Source organism: Takifugu flavidus, chromosome 18 (assembly GCF_003711565.1).
Source record: "Takifugu flavidus isolate HTHZ2018 chromosome 18, ASM371156v2, whole genome shotgun sequence".
NCBI classification, from domain to species: domain Eukaryota; kingdom Metazoa; phylum Chordata; class Actinopteri; order Tetraodontiformes; family Tetraodontidae; genus Takifugu; species Takifugu flavidus.
The window spans coordinates 2,450,130-2,469,996 of record NC_079537.1 but is presented as its reverse complement, the minus strand read 5'-3'; the positions used below and the strand labels follow the sequence as shown (position 1 = coordinate 2,469,996).

Sequence of the window (19,867 nt, the reverse complement as noted above, 5' to 3'; positions counted from 1 at the left end):
GCCCCATATATTCCTTTACAAAACGTTGCTATTTTATAAACAAGTGTCAAAATTTTACTTAAGGATTTTTTCTTTTTTTTTTACTACATTGTTATTCGATTTCTTGAGCGTCCAATAGAGCCGAACTCGCCTCTTCCGTAGCATTTTGAGTCTCGTGGCATCACACCTGTATTATTAATTAGCAGCTGGCTTGTGACGCAATGCCTCGTGCCTGAGTCGTAAATCGTCGCCCTTTTCCGTAAGTCGCGTCTCCTCGCGCCGTTGCTTATGTCACTGGAGCAGCGGCGGTACCAGTCGGTCCACTGGGGCCGAGCTTCGTGATGGTGGCGGTGGTGAAAGCCGATCTCTAACAGCTGGTTTACGTTGGGGGGGACGCACGTTCGGACGAGGCGAAAATGGAAGGACGCGTTTTTTCCGACCAGGAGCAGCTGTTGCAGTTTTTGAGGAGACTCAAGGAGGTTTTCGACGTGTGTGACGAGGATGCTGACGGTTACATCCGGGTGGAGCACTTGGAGGACCTCGGTCTCCGGTTCGGCCAAGGAGATGAGGTCAGAGTCCGGCGGGGTTCCAGGGCGACTGGTCAACGCATTCATTCTATAGTGAACAAGTGGCGGCTCTCTCTGTGTTTCAGCCTCCTTATATACTGTATATATATATATATATATATATATATATATATATATATATATATATGCGAACAAGTGGTACCTGGCGGGCCTAATGAGCTCACACACACACACACACACACACACACCGGCATGACCGCTTTAAATGTCACAGGTGCGTTAACTAACGATTAGTACTGGACCAGTAATGTGGCGGACAGGGTTAATCTTACCCAACCTGACACTTAAAGTGGTGTTTTCCTCGTTTATGCGTCATATATTGCTTGTGTTTACACTTTCGGTATGAAATGTGCATTCATTTAGGTGACGGTAATCAAAACAACAATTCTTGATGCATCATTTCGACGGCCTAAACGCTTAAAATAAGATCATTATGGATCTCTTATTTAGAAAGGAAATGCATATTTTTGGTTCCATTATTTACCATTATTTTTAAGCACATAAGAACTGTAGAAAAGGTGTTAATGGTGCAGTCTGGGGGGATTTGTTTCGATAATGTTACAAATATTCAGATTAGTTGAACCGCTACTACAAGTAGTTCCAGTAGATGTTCCTTTCTTTAAATAACGCCATGTTAGTGCAACATTTCAACTGATTCCGCATTCTCCTTCCTGTATTTCCTTTCTTTTTAAGCATGAATGCAACTGAGAATTTCAGGATACTGAACTGCATTTTGAAAAGACACCAAGGACTCGGATTAACTGAAGGAATTTAAATAGTGCATGAATTGTGCCCCTTATAGACGTAACATAGCTGGCACATGTGTGCCTGAGTATTTTGGAGAGCATCTTGTTATGTTTTAGGGCGCCCTCCATGTCTCGTGGTTTGTCCATGATTCTGGATTGGCAAGATTTTTAGAATTAAAGCAGCTGGTGCTGGATCATTGAAAATATATGTGTTATCCTTGTTTTCACTTAAATCATGGCAGCATTTGAGGTAAGCTGTCCTTGCATTGGATTGTTCTTTTAGCTGTCATGGCGGCAGAGGACCGAGACCAGATCACTAAAAATAACTGAGGAAGCTACTTATTTTGTATTCCTCCTCTTATCTCTTGCAGCTCTGTTTCTCTGTGGTCTTTGTCACCATGGTGACGAGCTTCTCGAGAAAGCTAAGCAGATTGGCCTGTTAGCAAGATATCAAATAATCCCCCTCAAACCAGTCGGTGAGAATGTGCTCGGTTTGAAAACATTGTTTCCTCATACATTTCTTCATATTCCTCAACGTTTCCTTATGTTGTCATGGCGCCCCTGTTCTTTATTATGCACATACGCTGTTGGCAGTCCTGCAGAAAAACTGCATTATTTATCTGAAATGCATTGGATAATGCATTTGTTTTGTGTGTGTGCAAGGGCATGTGTGCACATGTAGGCACAGTCCATGTTTGGCTCTTCATTGAAGCCATCCATGTGAAGCAATGGGCAGCCAGGAGACTGGATCCACATCTCAAATTAGTGCTGTGGACAAGGACACTGAAGGTTGTCTTACACAGGTTGAAGAACCAAAATTATACAGTATTCTCAACAATATTTTGTATCAGCAGTATTCCTTTCATTCTGGACATCAAGGCATTTACATTCAAAAATATAAGATGTGACACTGAACTCTGGGAATGTTGATTTTATTATGTGTGATTAGATCCATCAGCTAGCAGGAGCCTCTGTACACTGTATTGGTCCGTTTACAGAGCCAGTGGGCAATTCTCATCCATTTATCAACCTCTCTGCCCTAATTTAGACACCAAAGCTGACCTGACCTGTATTTGTGTGTCTGTAACAAAAGGGAGTGTTTCAATTGAAGATGAGCTGAATGAACATAAATGAGCTTCCTCAGGGGGAGAGAATGAGGCAAAGTAGGAGCTAGAAAGCAGATCCATGAAAAAGGGACAAACCTGAAATAGTTCTGTGTATGTGTGTGATTCATCTGGACAGCCACAGGGACCAGAAACACTGGGCAAGTATTCACAATCAGAGAGGATTAGAGATAACTAAACGCTTGAAGGCCATATGAGAAGATACTACTGAGACACAATCTGGCAGAGAAGGAAAGAGAAACAGTTTGTCTGTTTGTACTGCTAAAAAATAAAAGAAAGGCAGAATGAAACTCCAAGTCAGTCGCACCCAGGATGAAGAAAGCATTGATACTATTGACTGGCTCACCTGTTTACCAGAATCCAGTCGAACACCCCTGGAACATCACAGATCCCTTGTTGCACTGTAGAAGAGGGGTGGGGGGTGTCAGACAAGGCCAATGGGAAGGTGGGAAAACCACAGGAGGAACAAGTGTTCCCGTAAAAGTCAGTACTTTGGTCTGACAAAGCCGATGTGGTAATTGTGTTCCCAGGGTTATTTTGTTCCCAATCATCTCAGGACACAAGAGCACCAGCTGTGGTCCTTAAGAACCACATGAAGTTAAAATATGGCTGTTGTGAGTCTCACAACTGGTCACGAGGGGCCACATTGTGATATAAAAAAGGCAGTTGATATTTAAAGACCTTTACTGTGGGGACCAAAAGCTCTGACATTGTTTCCTCATTCGAAGGCTTCCTTCTTCTTCCAGGTGAAAAAACTGACCAAGTGCCTGGATCCAAATGCTCATGGGAGGATCAACTTTAAAGATTTCTGCCATGGAGTGTTTGCTATCAATGGTAAATAGTTTATCCCCCCCTCTACATAGGTATTAGGAATATTTATATTTTTGTTGGTTTCTTGGGGCTAACACAAGCTAGAGTAATGTGTCCTTGATATTCTACCTTACTGTGTTTCCTTAAGGTTGCGAGGAGATCCTGAAAATGGCAGCGGGCCCTCGTCTTGCCTCGAACAAGGCCTCTGTGACGGACAACGGCTACATTTACCAGGTACACCTGTTTGCACTTTGATGTACAGTATATATATAATATAACACTCTTATAAAGATGCAGTCTGTCATCATGCACACTGTGTTGCAGCGCATATCCCCACTTGAGAACTGTTGCTTAGCAACAGGAGAGAGAGCGAGGAGAGAGAGAGGGGTGTGGCTTTGTCTCGGTGTGTTTTCAAATGAGCTGCAGTGATGCATGTCTGTGTGAAGGTCTGCTGGCAGAATTAAGAGTATTTTAAAGCTATTGTCATGTTTAAGGATAGTGTGTCTATCTGGAAACGCACACACTGAGGTGGCTTTGGGCAGGAGAGGAGGCACGTGGCATCATGTGGTCCTGATTGGTAAGAGGTGCGTGAGGGTGTGTGTGAGAGAGGCAGAGAGAGATTAGATTTAAAATGGTAAATGAAGAAGCAATTACTTTGCTGATTTCAGGGGGGAGGGGGGGTTGTATTCAGGCTGGACTTGATTGACAGCATTTTAAGTCCTAATTATGTTATTAAAAATATGGCGTAACGGCAACATCCAGTGAGTGACCTCAATGGTCCAGGGAATGTCTTCCGTGCAATATGGTCCTTTTCTCTGGAGCGGAATAGAAAGTTGTTCTGCGGATTTGTGTAACTCCATCTAAAACTGCTTTTCTTTAACCTGGAGGTCAAGCTTTTCTCTGAAGAGCCAAGGCTTGTTTTTCAGGGTTGATCCAGATTTGTACTGAAGATAATTTGCTGTATTAAACCACTTTTATCAGAAACCTCAATTAGTTGCAGACAAAAACACTTGCATCAGTGATGAACAATCGGCTCCTCGGTGATTATGTTGTGTATGCTTGACTGTGCTGTGTGTGTAGGTGTGTGTCTGCACTATAAAAATGAGCTTGGAGCCACAGGAAGGACATCATATGTAAAAGCAGATTAATGCGCTGTGTGTGTTGGCTGTGTGTTTTAAGGTGTACCTTGCCCTTTTCCTTTCCTGGCCCAGCCAGACAGAGACATAAATTATGAATAACACAGACGTGTTATGTCTCCCACAGTTCCTGATAAACATGTTTTAGATCAATATTTGCACAATACATCTGTTACATTTAATAAATTTAATAATAATACTAGTACTAACTAGTAGGTAATAAGCCTACTAATGCCTAAACATGAATGGACTTGATGTCTGTGTGTTTTTTAGGTGGTTTTGACAAATCTAAAATGAAATGGAACATTTATCATCTCGTTAGTTGCCAGGTTATCGACTTGATACGGGATATCGGGGAATCGCGGCACATGATGGTTGAATGGATCCTGACCTGAGTGGATGTGAACTGCTGTGCTCAGTTTACATGTTTTTGTCATGCCTTATATTTGGTTAGAATGGTGAAGCCAAGCTGAGTCCTCCTGTCATCATGTGCACGCGTTCTTACCCTGAATGTGGAGGTTATAATGACGGCGCTGATGGAGAGTGCGACATGGACAGCACTGCAGAAAATGGCAACAGCCCAGACTCTGTGGACCCAACGAGGCAAGTCAGGTAGGATACGGCAGTTATTCAAGCTATATGAAATGGAAATAACAACTGTTAGAAGTTAGTTTCAAGCTTTATAATCTGGGGTGAATTTGGCTGTTTTTTTCATAGAAAAACACTTTGCATTCTTATCTTTAACCCTAGTCAAATGACCTGCTCAACATCTGCATCCGTCATCTCTGGGGAGGAGCAGTTTGAGGACTATGGCGAGTCGGAGGACGTGGAGTTCACTCCCAGCAGTCCTTGCCCAGAAGAAGACACGCGAACAAATGGCTTCTCAGACCTGGGATCTTCTCTTCCCTCCAGGTGGATTGTTAGCTGGGTTACATAAGAATGTCGTGAACATAATCAGAACCAGAGGAGAGAACCTTCCACCATCCCCTCTGGAAGGAATCAGGATAGCACTGTATGCATGTTCTAAATGAACGTTTACCTTTGTTGTGGCAGTGCTGGGCACACTCCCCAGAAGATGCGCCATCTTTATAACAGTGAGCTTCTGGACATCTACTGTTCTCAGTGCTGCAAGAAAGTGAATCTGCTAAATGATCTGGAAGCCCGACTTCGAAATCTCAAAGCCAACAGGTACGGTGTGTCACAATTCAGCTTTAATTTACCCCTGCAGCACCAGTAGATGCGGCATAGTAAATCTCCAAATTAAACTGGTACAGGAAGTGGTAAATTGGCAAGAAATTATTCCAGCGATCAACAAGGGTAGAGATTTTGGTGCAATATTTTGGTTCTTTGGTCTCTATTTCAAAGATAACAAGCATAAGGAAATAGATCCATGCAGATTTATGTCTTTATTATGCAGTGAGCTTATGCTGTCATTTTTGTTATTGTTCCCTCGGAATATAAATTAGTCACAAACGCGCATAACTACATGTGCATCTTAATGTATTAGAATGCGGGTAGGAAGATTTTTAAGCTGCTGGTTCTTTTGAAAATACGCATTAGCCTTCCGCCCAAATCCCACCCTTTTTTCACTCTGGCACCAAAAGCTGCACCCACATCAAAGGGGGGGATCCCGTGGTGTTGCTATAGTAACAGTATCTTAACTACATGGAGTTGCTGCTTGTCATGTTTTTTGTGTGAGTGTGTACATGTGATGAGCTGCAGTGCTGCAGGAAAGAAAGAGGGTTTCCTCCAGAAAATGTGTAAAATTGTTGTCAGATACATGATGAACCACAACAGCTCAAACAGTTTCTGGCTTCACAACCACATTCATATGTATATTTGTATCTTGTAACCTTTGATGAGCAACCTCATTGAAAACCAAATGGTGTCATCTTGTGATCATCTGTTTAAGCTGTCATCACTGATGACTCTAGACGGGTGCGTCTAACACCTGATCTGGTTCGTTTCTCTCTAAAGAGTTAAAACTGCTTAAAGTGAGAATAGTCAAAAATAAAGAAGGTAAATGAGGATAAATAACTCCCAATGAATGAGGCCATAATGTTGTAAAGCTGCCTGAGGTAAATAGTCTATACATGAATCTCCTCCATCACAATCAATAGTAATCAATAATCATTGTTGTTTTAAGGGAGCAATCTGGGCAGTAGTTGTGTTGCTGAGTGTCTCACTGAAGTTTGTCTTTTTGGTTTAGCCCTAACAGAAAGATTTCCAGCACAGCGTTCGGGCGGTGAGTGATCCAACCTTCATATTTAATAAATAAATAAATAAATGATTAAAACAGAAATTGGCAGCAAGTCAATCAATTGTCATTAATGAATGGCTTAGCTTGGAGCATGGTGATAAAAGGCTTTAGAGGACACATTCTTTGTGTGACTATGAAGTTCTGATGTCCTCTTTGCTGTCCTCTTTGCTCTTGGTCTCCATGTCCCCACAGTCAGCTGTTCCAGGCCAACCAAAGTGTGTTTGGATCCAGTCAGGGCAGCAGCACCGAGGATCTGTTCACCGATAGCATTGACTCCTGTGACCTGGACATCACAGACAAAGTACCAACGCTAATTGCAGTTTCAACAAGTGCCCCATGATTGTGGGGTTTGTCATTTCCCCAAGATAATGACAGTCAACCTGTTTGTTCAGGTCAGTTACCTGGAGAAGAAAGTCACAGAGTTGGAAAGTGACAGTCTGGCCAACAGTGACCTCAAATCCAAACTCAAACAGGCCAACACTCATCTTGTACACAGGCAAGAGAACACATTACATAAAAACCAATTATTATTCATGATTAATATACCTGTAGGTTTTATGGGCCTTGTTATGTGTATGTATTTAATGTACATAAAGGGGGGGAATGTTTTTTCACCTCCCAGGGTGCATGAACTGGAGGAGCAAGTGAAGGATGCAGAGACAAAGGCAGATCAGGTTCTAGTGGAAGAGGCAAAACGGCATCGGGAGGCTTACAGCAAGATAGAGAGAGACAGAAACCTAGAGATAGACTTGCTCTGTAACAGGTACGGTCGTCATCAGAAGGATTCTCTCTGACATGAGCTTTTCATTACAATGTCAATAGATTTTGTGGAATGGTTAGATTAAAAAAACGTAACCGTTTGTTTACACAGACTGCAGCAGCTCGAAGAGGAGAATGGAAAAATGAAGATAAATGTGTGCCGACTCAAGTCTCAGACTGAGAAACTGGACCAGGTGATTCTGATTTTGATCTTTTCTTTTTTGATTTTTGCCATTTTACACATGATACATTGTAATAGTGCTTTAGATCTGCGTACAGTAGTGGCAGATACTCCTTAAACAAACTGAAATATGGCGACCGGGTTTCAGCTCTGTGGCAGTAAAGCTGGTGATAAACCTTTATCTTCAATCAAACCTAGAAGAATCTTCTATTACCACTTAGCTGCTTATGACCTTTCTGTGGAGTCTTAAAAACATGCGTTCAGGAGCCGATTTGATTTTATTATCAGCTCATCTTTACAAAACTCAACACTGAAAAGTATTAAGGCACAGATATCATTACTGAAGCTTGTTTTTTGCCCTGCAGGAGAAGCAAAGGATGACAGACAAGTTGGAAGACACCAGTCTGAGACTGAAGGATGAGATGGACCTCTACAGGAAGATCATGGATAAGCTCTGGCACAATCGCCATGAATTTCAGAAGGAAAAAGAGTCCATGCAGGAGGTAAGGCAGTCCAACTAACCTGACCTGACCCGTTGCATTACAACTGTTTGGTTTCCTCTGATCTCCGCCTTGTTTTGTAGCTGATTGATGATCTTCGCCGAGAGCTGGAATATCTGCAGTGTTTCAAGCTGGAGATGGAGCATCCAGGACAGGGTAAAGGGCTGTCGGAGTTCAACGCCAGAACCAGAGAGATGGAAATGGAAAATGAAGTCAAGAGACTGAAACAGGTTTAAACACACACTTTGATTTTCTGACTACTTCAAATAAATCATAATAGCAATGCAACAGAAAGTAAATAATATAAAGTTCAAAGAAGTTTCCACAGTAATGTTACAATAGGAATATCACTCGCTCAGTCTCTCCAGGCAATCATACCGTCCCCGATCGCGTTTGCCTTCCAACGCCTGTATTATCTGGCCAGGGTTAGCGCCAGTGTACCATGCTCGAGTACAGTACGCTTCCCTGGCCCTGTGCGCTTGGAAGAGGTGGTTGCAGTTGCACAAGCACGGTGCAAATCGTCTATTCACATTATCAGCAAATTTGGATATTTGCAAGAATGGACTACAAAGTCCAGGAAGTGGAGCATGCTGCTCTCATAAAAATGTTCATTGTTTACATGCAGATGCAGTCAAATGTCGTATATCAATGTGATGACGTGTGTCAAAGGCAACACTGTTTGAGTAAACTTGGGTTAATGTGAGTGTGGGACAGCAAAGAGCTGAATGACTCCTTGGAGTTGTTGCGTAAAATCATCCTCGTACTTCCAGAATCGATGGTCTCTCTCTCTCTCTCTCTCTCTGTCTCTCTCTCTGTCTCTCTCTCTCTCTCTCTCTCTCTCTGTCTCTGTCTCTTTATCTTTGCTGGTTCCCCTGCATTGAGAGCATGTTTCCTATCTCCACACTTTTAATATGTGCCACCTTGACTTTCCATAGTGTCGCTGGTGTATGTAAATGTGTGTTGCCTGTTTCATGTGCTCAGTGATCTTACAACTGCGAGGAGGAGGTAATAGGTAAGGCAGGCATCACGTTAGCCCACAGATTGTTACGACACTTTGCAGCTGCAGTATGACACAGTGAGCTCACAACAACCTTGTTTTCTTTGGACAATTATCATTTATAATTTAAGAGTCGGGCATTTTCACTGCATTGACGTGTGGCTAACAGTCCTTGTTACAATCATCGAGTTGACGTCATTTATAAGTCAAGGTAATGCCATAATAACATTTGTCTTTTTTTTAATGAAGAATTGTGATATGAGAGATGAATCATGACCCATTAAATGCTGCTGATCAAATGGTGACTGAATGAATGACCCTCACTGCACATCACTGGGTTCCACCTATCAAAATCAATTCAATTGATGGCAAAAATGTAATCTTTCATCTTGCAACTGTTAACCTTTTGTTCCTACAGGAGAACTATAAACTGAGGGACCAGAACGACGACCTGAACGCTCAGATCCTCAGCTTGAGTTTGTACGAGGCCTGTTTTCCTGTCAAAACTAAAGCTCAGTGTCTGGCAGCAGAGATCGACAATGCTTCCAGGGACGAGGTTAGCCTGCTATTAAGAGATGGGTGCTAGCTGTAATGTTTGCTAATACAACTGAACTGATTTTGAATCCTTTTCTTCCTCTGCGTGTCTCTCAGCTGGTCGACGCTTTGAAAGAGCAGGAGGAGATTAACCTGCGTCTGAGGCAGTACATGGACAAAATTATTCTGGCCATCCTCGACCATAATCCCTCCATCCTGGAGATCAAGACCTAAACGTAACAAGTAGAACCACACATCCTTGGTAGAGTGTAGTTGTGGATGTCTACCATTACCAGGCTATTAGGTGCACTCTTAAAGTTATATTCCTTAAGTTTCTAGCGCTGGCTCTTTTATGGAGATGGTGATAACAGCTTTATGAAGCCACCAATCTCAATATGGGTGTGGGGGGTGTCTATTCCAACAGAAGAGCAGCATGCAATATCTGTTTACTGGTGGTAATGATTCAGTGCTTTCAGAATATGCAAATGATTATTTTTGTGAAGACCTCTCTTCAGATTTACTGTAAGTGCTGCTCACGCTGACCCGCCTCTATACTTTGTATTTAAATCAGGAAAATTAAGAAACGTATTGCCTTTTTAAAGTACACGATTGCCGCTGTGATATATTTGTCAGTAGTGACGTGTGGATTACCTGTTTGTACACGGGGGGCAGTTTGGTCCTGGTACTGGGCTTTCAGCTCTCACAGAGACCGAACAGTTGTCAATGAAATATGAACGCAAAAGCAATGTTATGGAAATGGCTGCCTGACTTAAGAAACTTAAGGGTTATAACTTTAAACCCCAGTGGAATTTATGCTGCTTCAAATTTTGGTACTGTGACTGACCGTTGCAAACAAATCTTGGTGGCGCGCACACTCGCACCCTCACTCATTCACTCACAAATGAACAGCAGAGGATCTTATTCACTGGAATCAGGCACTTGGTGGATCTGCATCGTGATGCTCACATTCCCTTTACACCAACCACTACACTAACCTGTCCACATTGTGTAAATTTAGATCTAATGTTGTATGGTCACCTCACATATAACTAATGCGGATTTCAAGAATTGTGTTAGTGTTTGCAGTCTGTAATTATTAGATTGTGAATACCCTTCTCGATTGTATGGTCATTGGGACAAACATTTGAAAACATAAGGTTTTTAAAAAAATACAACATGGTAACATGGTGAAAATATAAGCTAATTAAATATAATATTCAATCATTTACTGCAACATATATATATATGGAGACAGGCAGATCGATCTTTTTGGTGACCCACTCAGGTTCTCTTTGATCTGATATATTTCAACCGTTTAAGCAACCTTTGTCAAAATAATAAATGAATAATTACTGAACTAAATCCACTTTGATATTGGAGAAGTGCAGTGATGTGTCAGACGTGATGCAAATTTAATAAAACTGCATTTAAGTGTGCTTGGAGCCAATGTCATGTCCCAAGTAGGCTACCGCTGATATGAGGCGTCATGTTTAAAATGATTTTGCTTACATAAAACACATTCTAAAATTAGCAACCTACCTATGTAAACCTAGAGTGCAGTCTCACTTTATCCTGTTGGAAGTACAGTACTTATCTTTAAATATTCTGAATTTTTAACTTAATATTTGTCACACCAACATACTCTTCACAGGTGTATCACCTGACAAAAGCAGGAAATAACTGCTGTAGTTGGCACTATATAAACAAGACAGTTTTGCTTTGTTGCACAAGTTGTTCACTTAGTGATCTTTTTAGTAGTTAATTTTTTCTTCACTTTTTGTCTGTTGGCACCAAGGAAACCATTTATTTTTATTTTCTATCACGATAGTTAGTGCATTATTATATCTGCATTTTAAGCTATGACGTGTCATTGAATTCACTGTAAATCCTGTACAGAATGTTATTGTATGTGTGCAGGTGAATTTGCTTAAAAATCTTTGACAAAAATATATTTAAAAAAGACAAAAACAGGAATTTATTGCAGTTTAAAGTGCCATAGCACCGTTATGTGTTCACGGTTGCAATATCTCATTAAGACAAACTGCATTTTGTCAGAACGCACATTTATTTTGAATTCTGTAACAGTGAATTAAACATGGAATTATAGATGACATGACATACAACCTAATGTAAATAAAATGTGTTGTCTTTGGCATGATGAAGTTGCGTCTGATTTTTATTTTCTCAATCAAAAATTCTTGATTTCCATGTAAATAAAATCCAGCGTTTCATTGAAACAAATGCAAAAACATGACAGAAAATCGAATGTGTTCATGCGATATAAAATGGAGAAAATCAGTTGATGCTAATGTTTTTACTTGATTTATTACAACTGGATCAAATTTTAACAGATGAAGTTGCTAAACTGGGCCTGACAAAAAATGTGTGACGAAAATAAGTTGACTTCAGTTTTCCAGGCAACCCTTTGTTGTAATTTCGATAGAAATGATGGCTACTACAATACACTATGAATTCTCTATATGGTGTCTTCAAACACATCTATATAGAGAAATTTTTTTAGAGATTTTAAACATTAATTGTCACATATATGCACACTTAAACTCATATAAAGAGGCAATGTGTCACCACTGTGGTCTGTGTGTGTGTCTGCGGGCGTTTCTCCTCAGGCTGTGCAGGTGAATTTGGCCAATCTGGATGGTCGAAAGGATTGATTAGTCGTTCGGCAGTCGGCTGAATCGGTCAGGTGGCCGACGCGGGGGGGGCACAACAAGTGAGAAAAGATCAACAGAGCTCGAGACGGATGTGATGAAGGAGATTGCGAAGTCGTAACCTCACAGAACTCCCACAGTGGTGATATTTCGGCTAATCTCAAGAAAAGAACCAACCTCTGCAAAACACTGCAGCAGAATAGGCTTAAAAATCCCACAATAGTTCTATCATCAAAGATACAGCTTACAACAACCTAGCAACCCATATTCAATCACAATTCATGTGGATGTTAGCGGTCATCGTTTCCTATTCAGGTAACGGTGACTAATTCCGTTTCAGTTAAACTGCAGCCTCGACCGTTTTCACCTCCTCACATTTGACACAGAGAAAGCGACGACTCGGAGCTCAGCACAAACCCAAACGCAGGATACAGAGGTTCGGTGAATGTGCTGTGGAAGGTGTGGATGTGAACCAGCGCGTTGGATGAGACTCTGTAGAATGACAGAGCGCCGGCGTGCCAGTCCAGATACACCGCCACTCTGCTGCTGCCACCGGAGGGCTGCATGGGTATGACAATCCTTTGGTTTTTGTGAGAGGCTGAGAACTTATCATGGCACACCAGACTCCAGGAGGCGTCGTTCTGACCGATCCAACTGTCGTCATCTTGCCCTTTTCTTTTGATTCTCTTGTAGGCCACGCCAATGTTAACCCAGCCCTCGCAGTCCACCTCCCAGTAACAGCGCCCAGTCAGCCCTTCTTTACACATCACCTGATTCCAGTGACCAAACCTGTGCGGATGATCCGGGTACGGCTGCGCCCTCTGCACCAATGTCACGCGTCTGTTGTCCTCAGACAGAGCGAGATTGTTATTTGCAGTGTTTGGGTCCAGCATGAGTTCGCAGGCGTCTGATGGCAAGAGGTTTTTTTGTTTTAAAAAACCTTTTTACATTTGGATCAGTTCATATATTACCAGTTCAACATAAATGGAAAAGGTAGATAAACACCCACTTACATTTCTTCTGACCTGGCTTCAGCCTCTGAATTCCACCATGTTCCAAACTGAGGACAATATGTGTGTCAATGCAATTCTCTAATGTGCTGAAAACAACTCTTAAAAAACTAAATAAATGGCCCTAGAAGGGGGATGATTAGTCTCACTGGTAATTTTTGTGAACATATGGCAGGTATCCATCCTGAGAAGAAATGACCTCCGATTGGTAACATCTGATTACCTCTGATTCTGTCACCGTACCTGAGAGTCGTCAGCTGCAGGCGGGGATCATCCAGGGCAGCCATGAGCTGCTTGGTGCCCAGATCACCTGGGTAGTTGTAGCTCAGATCCAGCTCTTTCAAATGGCAGGGGTTGCAACTCAGGGCATGAGCCAAGGCAGCACAGCCCTCCTCTGTGACCTGGCAGCCAGACAGCCTGAAATCACAAGTCAACGCAAAAAGTCGTCACATCGGGTTACGTTCCGAGGAACCTTAAGGCGTCTTTGTAAAAGATCTGGACCCGTAAACACTGCACGTTTAGGTTTAGCACTGATTGGTTAGCATTTTCTAAAATAATGATAAAATGTTGACCTCAGAATTTCCAGTTTACAGTGTTGACTCGCTAATCCAGAGGAAAGCGTCTTCACTCCGAGTCCATCAGACTGTTGTTGCTGAGGTCCAGAACTCTGAGGCTGGAGGTTTTCAATGTAAGAACAGAGACCAGCGCTTCGCAGCTTCTGTCTGACAAGTTACAGTCACTGAGCCTGCAAGGAACATGCACAAATGTGGTCAACAAGTATCTGCTTTGGTATTCTACTATTTTGACTCGGTTAATGAGAGCCCCTACACAGCTGTTTTGGAGATGTGGAGCACTGGCAAGAGCCTCAGGAGACCCTTCTCTGAAGCGGAGTACTTCCTGAGGTCAAAGACTTCCATGTCCTTTTCTGATGACAACAGGAAAACCAGAGCTGACCACTGAGCAGGGGAGAGCTTGTCTGTGGAAAGTCTTCCCAAACTCAAGCACTGTTGGATCTCCTCCACCAGAGAGATGTCCTTGAGCTCATACAGGCTGTGAAACAGGTTGATGCACCTTTCTGGAGATGGATTCTCTTGGATCTTTTGCTTGATGTACTGCACTGTCTCGCTATTGTCATATGAGCCGGGCTCTGCCAGCTTCAGCAGGCCTTGCAGAGGAACATGGCTGCTCTTCAATGATAAGCCCAGGAGGAAACGGAGGAACAAGTCCAGGTGTCCGTTTTGACTTTTTAAGGCCATTTTTACAGCACTTTTGAAGAACATTTGTTCTTTTGATTGGAAATTAAACAGCTCAGACCACGAAAGGGACCTCAGTTGCGGTTCTGACAACACGTTGACACCAGTGTTGAAGAAGGTGACGAAGACATAGAGAGCAGCCAGGAATTCCTGAATGCTCAGGTGGACGAAACAGAACACTTTCTGCAGGAACAGACCGCACTCTTCTTTGAAAATCTGGGTGAACAGTCCCGAGTAGAGCGAGGCTTCAGAGGTATTGATTTTGGATTCTATCAGGTCCGATTCATAGAAGATCAAGTTGCCTTTCTGCAGCTGATCAAAAGCCAGTTTTCCCAGTGCCATGGTGGTTTCGCAGGTCTGGGTGTTCCACAGTGTATCTGTTTCAGGTCTGTTGAGCTTTTCATTCATTAGTTTGAGCTCAACCAACAGGAAGTAGATGTACATTTCGGTCAGGGTCTTGGGGAGCGCCGCCTTCTTATCTGATCTCAACACGGGTTCCAGGACCGAAGCAGTAATCCAGCAGAAGATCGGTATATGGCACATGATGTGGATGCTTCTTGACTGTTTGATGTGGGCGATGATTCTCTCAGCTTGCTCCTCCTTTTTAAATCTTTTCTTGAAATAATCCATCTTTTGAGTGTCAGTGAAGCCCCTCACCTCGGTAACCCGGTCTACCCACTGGGCTGGAAGCACGCTAGCTGCCGCCGGCCGTGTGGTGATCCAGAGCCGAGCAGAAGGAAGGAGGTTCCCACAGATGAGATTTGTCAGCAGTACATCCACGGCGGCAGGCTGTGTAACATCAGAAAGGGTCTTGTTGTTGTAGAAATCCAGAGGAAGGCGACACTCATCCAAACCGTCAAGGATGAACACCACTGCGAAATCGTCGAAGTTGCAGATTTCTGCCTCTTTAATGTCGACGAAGAAAAGATGCAGAAGTTTGATCAAGCTGTACTCTTTTTCCTTCAGCACATTCAGCTCTCGGAAAGTGAAGGGAAATGTAAAGTGAATGCTGCGGTTGGTTTTGTCTTCAGCCCAGTCCAGAGTGAACTTGCGCGTCAAGACAGTTTTCCCGATGCCGGCCACCCCTTTGGTCAGCACCGTTCTGACCGGCCGATCACAGCTGGGGTGGAAGATGTCTTCGTAATTGATCTGTATGTCTTGTCCCGAAGTTTGCCTGAAGGATGATTCAATCTGTCTGATTTCGTGTTCATCGTTGATCATTCCGCTTCCTCCCTCTGAGATGTAGAGCTCCGTGTAAATGTCATTCAGGAGCGAGGGCTTTCCCGCCATGGGAATGCCCTCAAAAATACATCCAAACTTCTGTTTAAGAGATGATTTCAGTCTGGATTGGCATGTAGGAACAATAGTCCCTGAAACGAAAAAGATGCATATTGTTCATTTATTTCCATTTTATTTGCATTTTGTAGTTTTCTGTTGTTTTAATCTGATTCTTTATTTAATCAGAATAATTTTTAATATGAAATAACAGGTTAATCAAGTCAGTATAGGTTTTTAATCAATTATGTGGACTGAAGAAGATATTTTGGTCAACTTATGTAGTAGCTTAAAAGAAGTAAATAACTAGAACACATTGGAGGGTATTTAACCACTGATTGGTCAAAGCATCACGAAGCTTACAAAAAGACCACAAATGTGCCAAGAAGTGGATAAGTGACTAAAACATCAGCAAGAGCAATGTGAAAAATGATAATTCAGGTAAAAGCCAACCCAAACGGGATTTGCTGGCCTCTCTCGATGCATCTGAGACACATGCTTCCATAATAAGAGGCAAAGTCCACCTAGTTGTCAGGGAAGGTTCACTAAAAGGAAGCCGCTGGAGACAAACAACAGCAAAGCTGCCCGTCCCAGCTTGGTTGGAGGGCACCTGGACAAATGTGAAGCTTGTTGAAAGTCTATTCTGTGGACAGGCAAGTCCACAGTTGTTTTGGTCACGACCACAACGGCTAGAGGTTGACAAAATGTTGAAGCTGTAGACGACCAAAAGCACCTTCTACAAAGAGTGCAGCATGATAGCGGTGGTGCGAATTTTTAGGACTGGGCTTGCCTTTCATCCTCAGTACCTGGATAACTCTGCCTACAGTCAGGAATTCTGAGGAATATTGTTAAATTCTTCAGTGGTTTGTGTTTTCATGGAGATACAAGTATCAGCGACAACTATAGGACCACCTAATGAAATAGATAATTGATGTTGTTGCAGTGCTTCATCTTTGCTCTCTTCCCATTGTGAATGTCTTACTGGTCTGAAGACAATCGGCCAGTTCGTGCTCCTTCATGCTCCTCAGCATTGACAGTGTGAACTTTAGAAAAGCCTCCCTGCTGCCCTCGTCCTCCCTCTCATGTTCCTCTGTCCTCTGAGCTTCTGACTCCTCAACGTCGTTGAGACTGAGAATCCTTTGAAAGTTTTGCAACTCGGTCGTCACAAACGTGTCAACCTTTGCTTCAAGCATCTGTAACCAAGCATATAAGACTAAATGAGACTAACAGCCAAGCAATGATTTCAGGTGTATTATTATCAGATGACAGAGGTTCTTATGTTACACACCTTAAATTTGGACTGGAGATTTGTTTGGTACGCCACATAATCCTGATGAGCGGACTTCTGCCCCTGGACTCTGAGCACATGGTGAATAAAATGTATTTTATTGTTCATGACTTTGCTCATTCATTTTATGGCTGGAGACACTTTGTGGGCAATATTTAACCAGGATTTTATTGTTCCATCACAAGGTTCGATTTCATATCGAACACTTTTCGATGTAGAAGTAACCTTTCATTTTACACTTGTGCAGATAAAAAGGGAAAGTTATGCATTTTTTTATACTGAATTTCCTCACTGATTGGCAGTATGTACATCTGTATATATGTACTACACAGTGTTCACCCTCTTTGTGCTATACTCGCTATCACATGAAGGCAACACCACTCACTGGGAAATAAATTAGTCCTCATCTATGACAAGCATCATCAACCTATTTCAAAACTAATTTATTCATTTTGTTTTTTGAGCCTTAATAAAAACAGAATGCACTGAGTATCAGTAGGCTCTGTATCTCTATTATTATAGTTATTAGAAAGACTCTGATGCTGATACTTGCCTCTTTTCCAAGGGTTCATGATGGCCTCTAAAGTTAATCTGGCCGCCCATTGAATGGCTGCTCTTCAATGAAGCACAGCTGGCTACAGGAGAGTTTGGTCTTCCCTGGTGGATCCTGATCAACAAATTCAACATAAATCTGTCATATCATTTATACCCCTTGTGTGACTGTTTTGATCACACTTGCGACCAACAGTTGTTAACTCTAACGTTGATAACATCAATAAGTTGTCAAACACTGAGTTGGTGCTGCAGATGTATCACTGGCAAATGTGAGCAGACATTTCTCCAATTATTTTTCTTCTTATTAAAAGAAAGAATAGCAAATGAAAAGACTCTGATGCTGATACTTGCCTCTTTTCCAAAGGTTCATGATGGCCTCTAAAGTCGATCTGGCCGCCCATTGAATGGTCGCTCTCCAATGAAGCACAGCTGGCTACAGGAGAGTTTGGTCTTCCCTGGTGGATCCTGATCAACAAATTCAACATAAATCTGTCATATCATTTATACCCCTTGTGTGACTGTTTTGATCACACTTGTGACCAACAGTTGTTAACTCTAACGTTGATAACATCAATAAGTTGTCAAACACTGAGTTGATGCTGCAGATGTATCACTGGCAAATGTGAGCAGACATTTCTCCAATTATTTTTCTTCTTATTAAAAGAAAGAATAGCAAATGAAAAGACTCTGATGCTGATACTTGCCTCTTTTCCAAAGGTTCATGATGGCCTCTAAAGTTGATCTGGCCGCCCATTGAATGGTCGCTCTCCAATGAAGCACAGCTGGCTACAGGAGAGTTTGGTCTTCCCTGGTGGATCCTGATCAACAAATTCAACATAAATCTGTCATATCATTTATACCCCTTGTGTGACTGTTTTGATCACACTTGTGACCAACAGTTGTTAACTCTAATGTTGATAACATCAATAAGTTGTCAAACACTGAGTTGATGCTGCAGAGGTATCACTGGCAAATGTGAGCAGACATTTCTCCAATTATTTTTCTTCTTATTAAAAGAAAGAATAGCAAATGAAAAGACTCTGATGCTGATACTTGCCTCTTTTCCAAAGGTTCATGATGGCCTCTAAAGTTGATCTGGCCCCCATTGAATGGCCGCTCTTCAATGAAGCACAGCTGGCTACAGGAGAGTTTGGTCTCCCTGGTGGGTCCTGATCAACACAATTATTCATGTTTGAGAAGAAAAGTTTGTTTTTATCCTCGTAACAAATTCTTTCCATTTACTCTAATGATTCTATAATCAAACATGCTAAGTTTATTTTTATAATAAATCAAATATTTGAATTAAACTGCTTCAATATAGAAATAATCGGAATTAAAGCAGGAACAACGTCAAAATTAGAAATTAAAAATAAATAAATCTTATGATAAAACAGTCTGGGTTAACTTTTTGCCTGACTTCCATTCTGTTTCCATTTCTTTCCCAATGATTTTTATTTTATTTTTTCACAGATACAATGACAGAAAATAACCTCTAACTTTTTACATTTAGAGTATAGTATATTTAAATTAAAATGATGATCTAAATATATCAAAATTGTTTATTATTGCATTTAAAAAAGAATTTAGATTTTAAAAATATTTAGGTACCTTTCCATGTTGAATACTGCTGCTGAGAGTGAAACTAAATGCAGACACAAGAGAAATAACGAAATTATTTGGAAATTGCCATATTCATTAAAGAAACAAACTAACAAAAAGAAAAACATATGTAGTTTTCAAAAGCAGCAATTTGCATTTACTTACTCCGTTTTTAGAACAGCAAGCCCATGTTTTCTCACGAAGCCTTGAAAGTGAAAGATTACTGGGTGTTCTTCATGTGATCAAAGTTCAGCCAGGTAAAAGTCTACAGGGCGTAACAAATCTACCTGGTGCAGGTTTATTGTTGTGAGATGTAATGATAATACATTGATTAAAAAAATTTAAAAAAACATTGTTGTGCTGCAGCTGACAACAATAACACCATCCACAATATTAACCATGACAATAAAAATACTGCACAAAAATAGCGTAATATGATTTTTTAATGTTATTATATTTTTAGAATTCCACCACAATATTGAAATATATAGGCAGTATATTTTCAGTTTGAAAGGTTAATAAGTGGCTCAGTTTATTTTGGCTACGGTACCGCTCCGGTCCAGTAGGCGGCAGTAACGCTCCACATGCGCCGACATGTCCGCCGC

At 41.7% G+C, this 19,867-nt stretch overlaps 2 protein-coding genes across 3 annotated transcripts; one reads left to right on the top strand and one right to left on the bottom strand.

Moving 5' to 3' along the window:
- Window positions 1-169: 169 nt before the first annotated feature.
- rab11fip4a (RAB11 family interacting protein 4 (class II) a) lies at window positions 170-11,775 on the top strand. 2 transcript variants are annotated; one of them, XM_057015704.1, is made up of 15 exons: window positions 170-548; window positions 3,183-3,270; window positions 3,395-3,480; window positions 4,837-4,985; window positions 5,133-5,294; window positions 5,436-5,570; window positions 6,592-6,627; window positions 6,835-6,943; window positions 7,035-7,138; window positions 7,265-7,405; window positions 7,514-7,595; window positions 7,948-8,085; window positions 8,166-8,312; window positions 9,498-9,635; window positions 9,731-11,775. In XM_057015704.1, the coding sequence occupies exons 1-15, from the start codon at window positions 396-398 to the stop codon at window positions 9,845-9,847; spliced, it is 1,785 nt and encodes a 594-aa protein (XP_056871684.1). In that variant the 5' UTR covers window positions 170-395; the 3' UTR covers window positions 9,848-11,775. The 2 variants fall into 2 exon arrangements, with proteins under 2 accessions (XP_056871684.1, XP_056871683.1); XM_057015703.1 differs by having other exon boundaries at window positions 174-548; window positions 4,837-4,994.
- On the bottom strand, window positions 11,660-19,544 carry LOC130515454 (protein NLRC3-like). Its single transcript, XM_057015695.1, is given in 11 exon segments — window positions 11,660-13,189; window positions 13,296-13,342; window positions 13,536-13,709; window positions 13,865-13,925; window positions 13,928-14,037; window positions 14,121-15,915; window positions 16,803-17,013; window positions 17,109-17,178; window positions 17,662-17,775; window positions 19,272-19,305; window positions 19,428-19,544. Coding segments are annotated over 10 exon segments (3,126 nt in total). The 5' UTR covers window positions 19,280-19,305; window positions 19,428-19,544; the 3' UTR covers window positions 11,660-12,653.
- Window positions 19,545-19,867: the final 323 nt, after the last annotated feature.

Excerpts from the sequence above, each read along its gene's own strand:
- rab11fip4a (XM_057015703.1), top strand. The coding sequence starts at position 396 with ATGGAAGGACGCGTTTTTTCCGACCAGGAGCAGCTGTTGCAGTTTTTG. Across the intron at positions 5,295-5,435 it reads GGATCTTCTCTTCCCTCCAG|TGCTGGGCACACTCCCCAGA; the intron begins GTGGATTGTTAG and ends TTGTTGTGGCAG. Across the intron at positions 7,596-7,947 it reads AGACTGAGAAACTGGACCAG|GAGAAGCAAAGGATGACAGA; the intron begins GTGATTCTGATT and ends TTTGCCCTGCAG.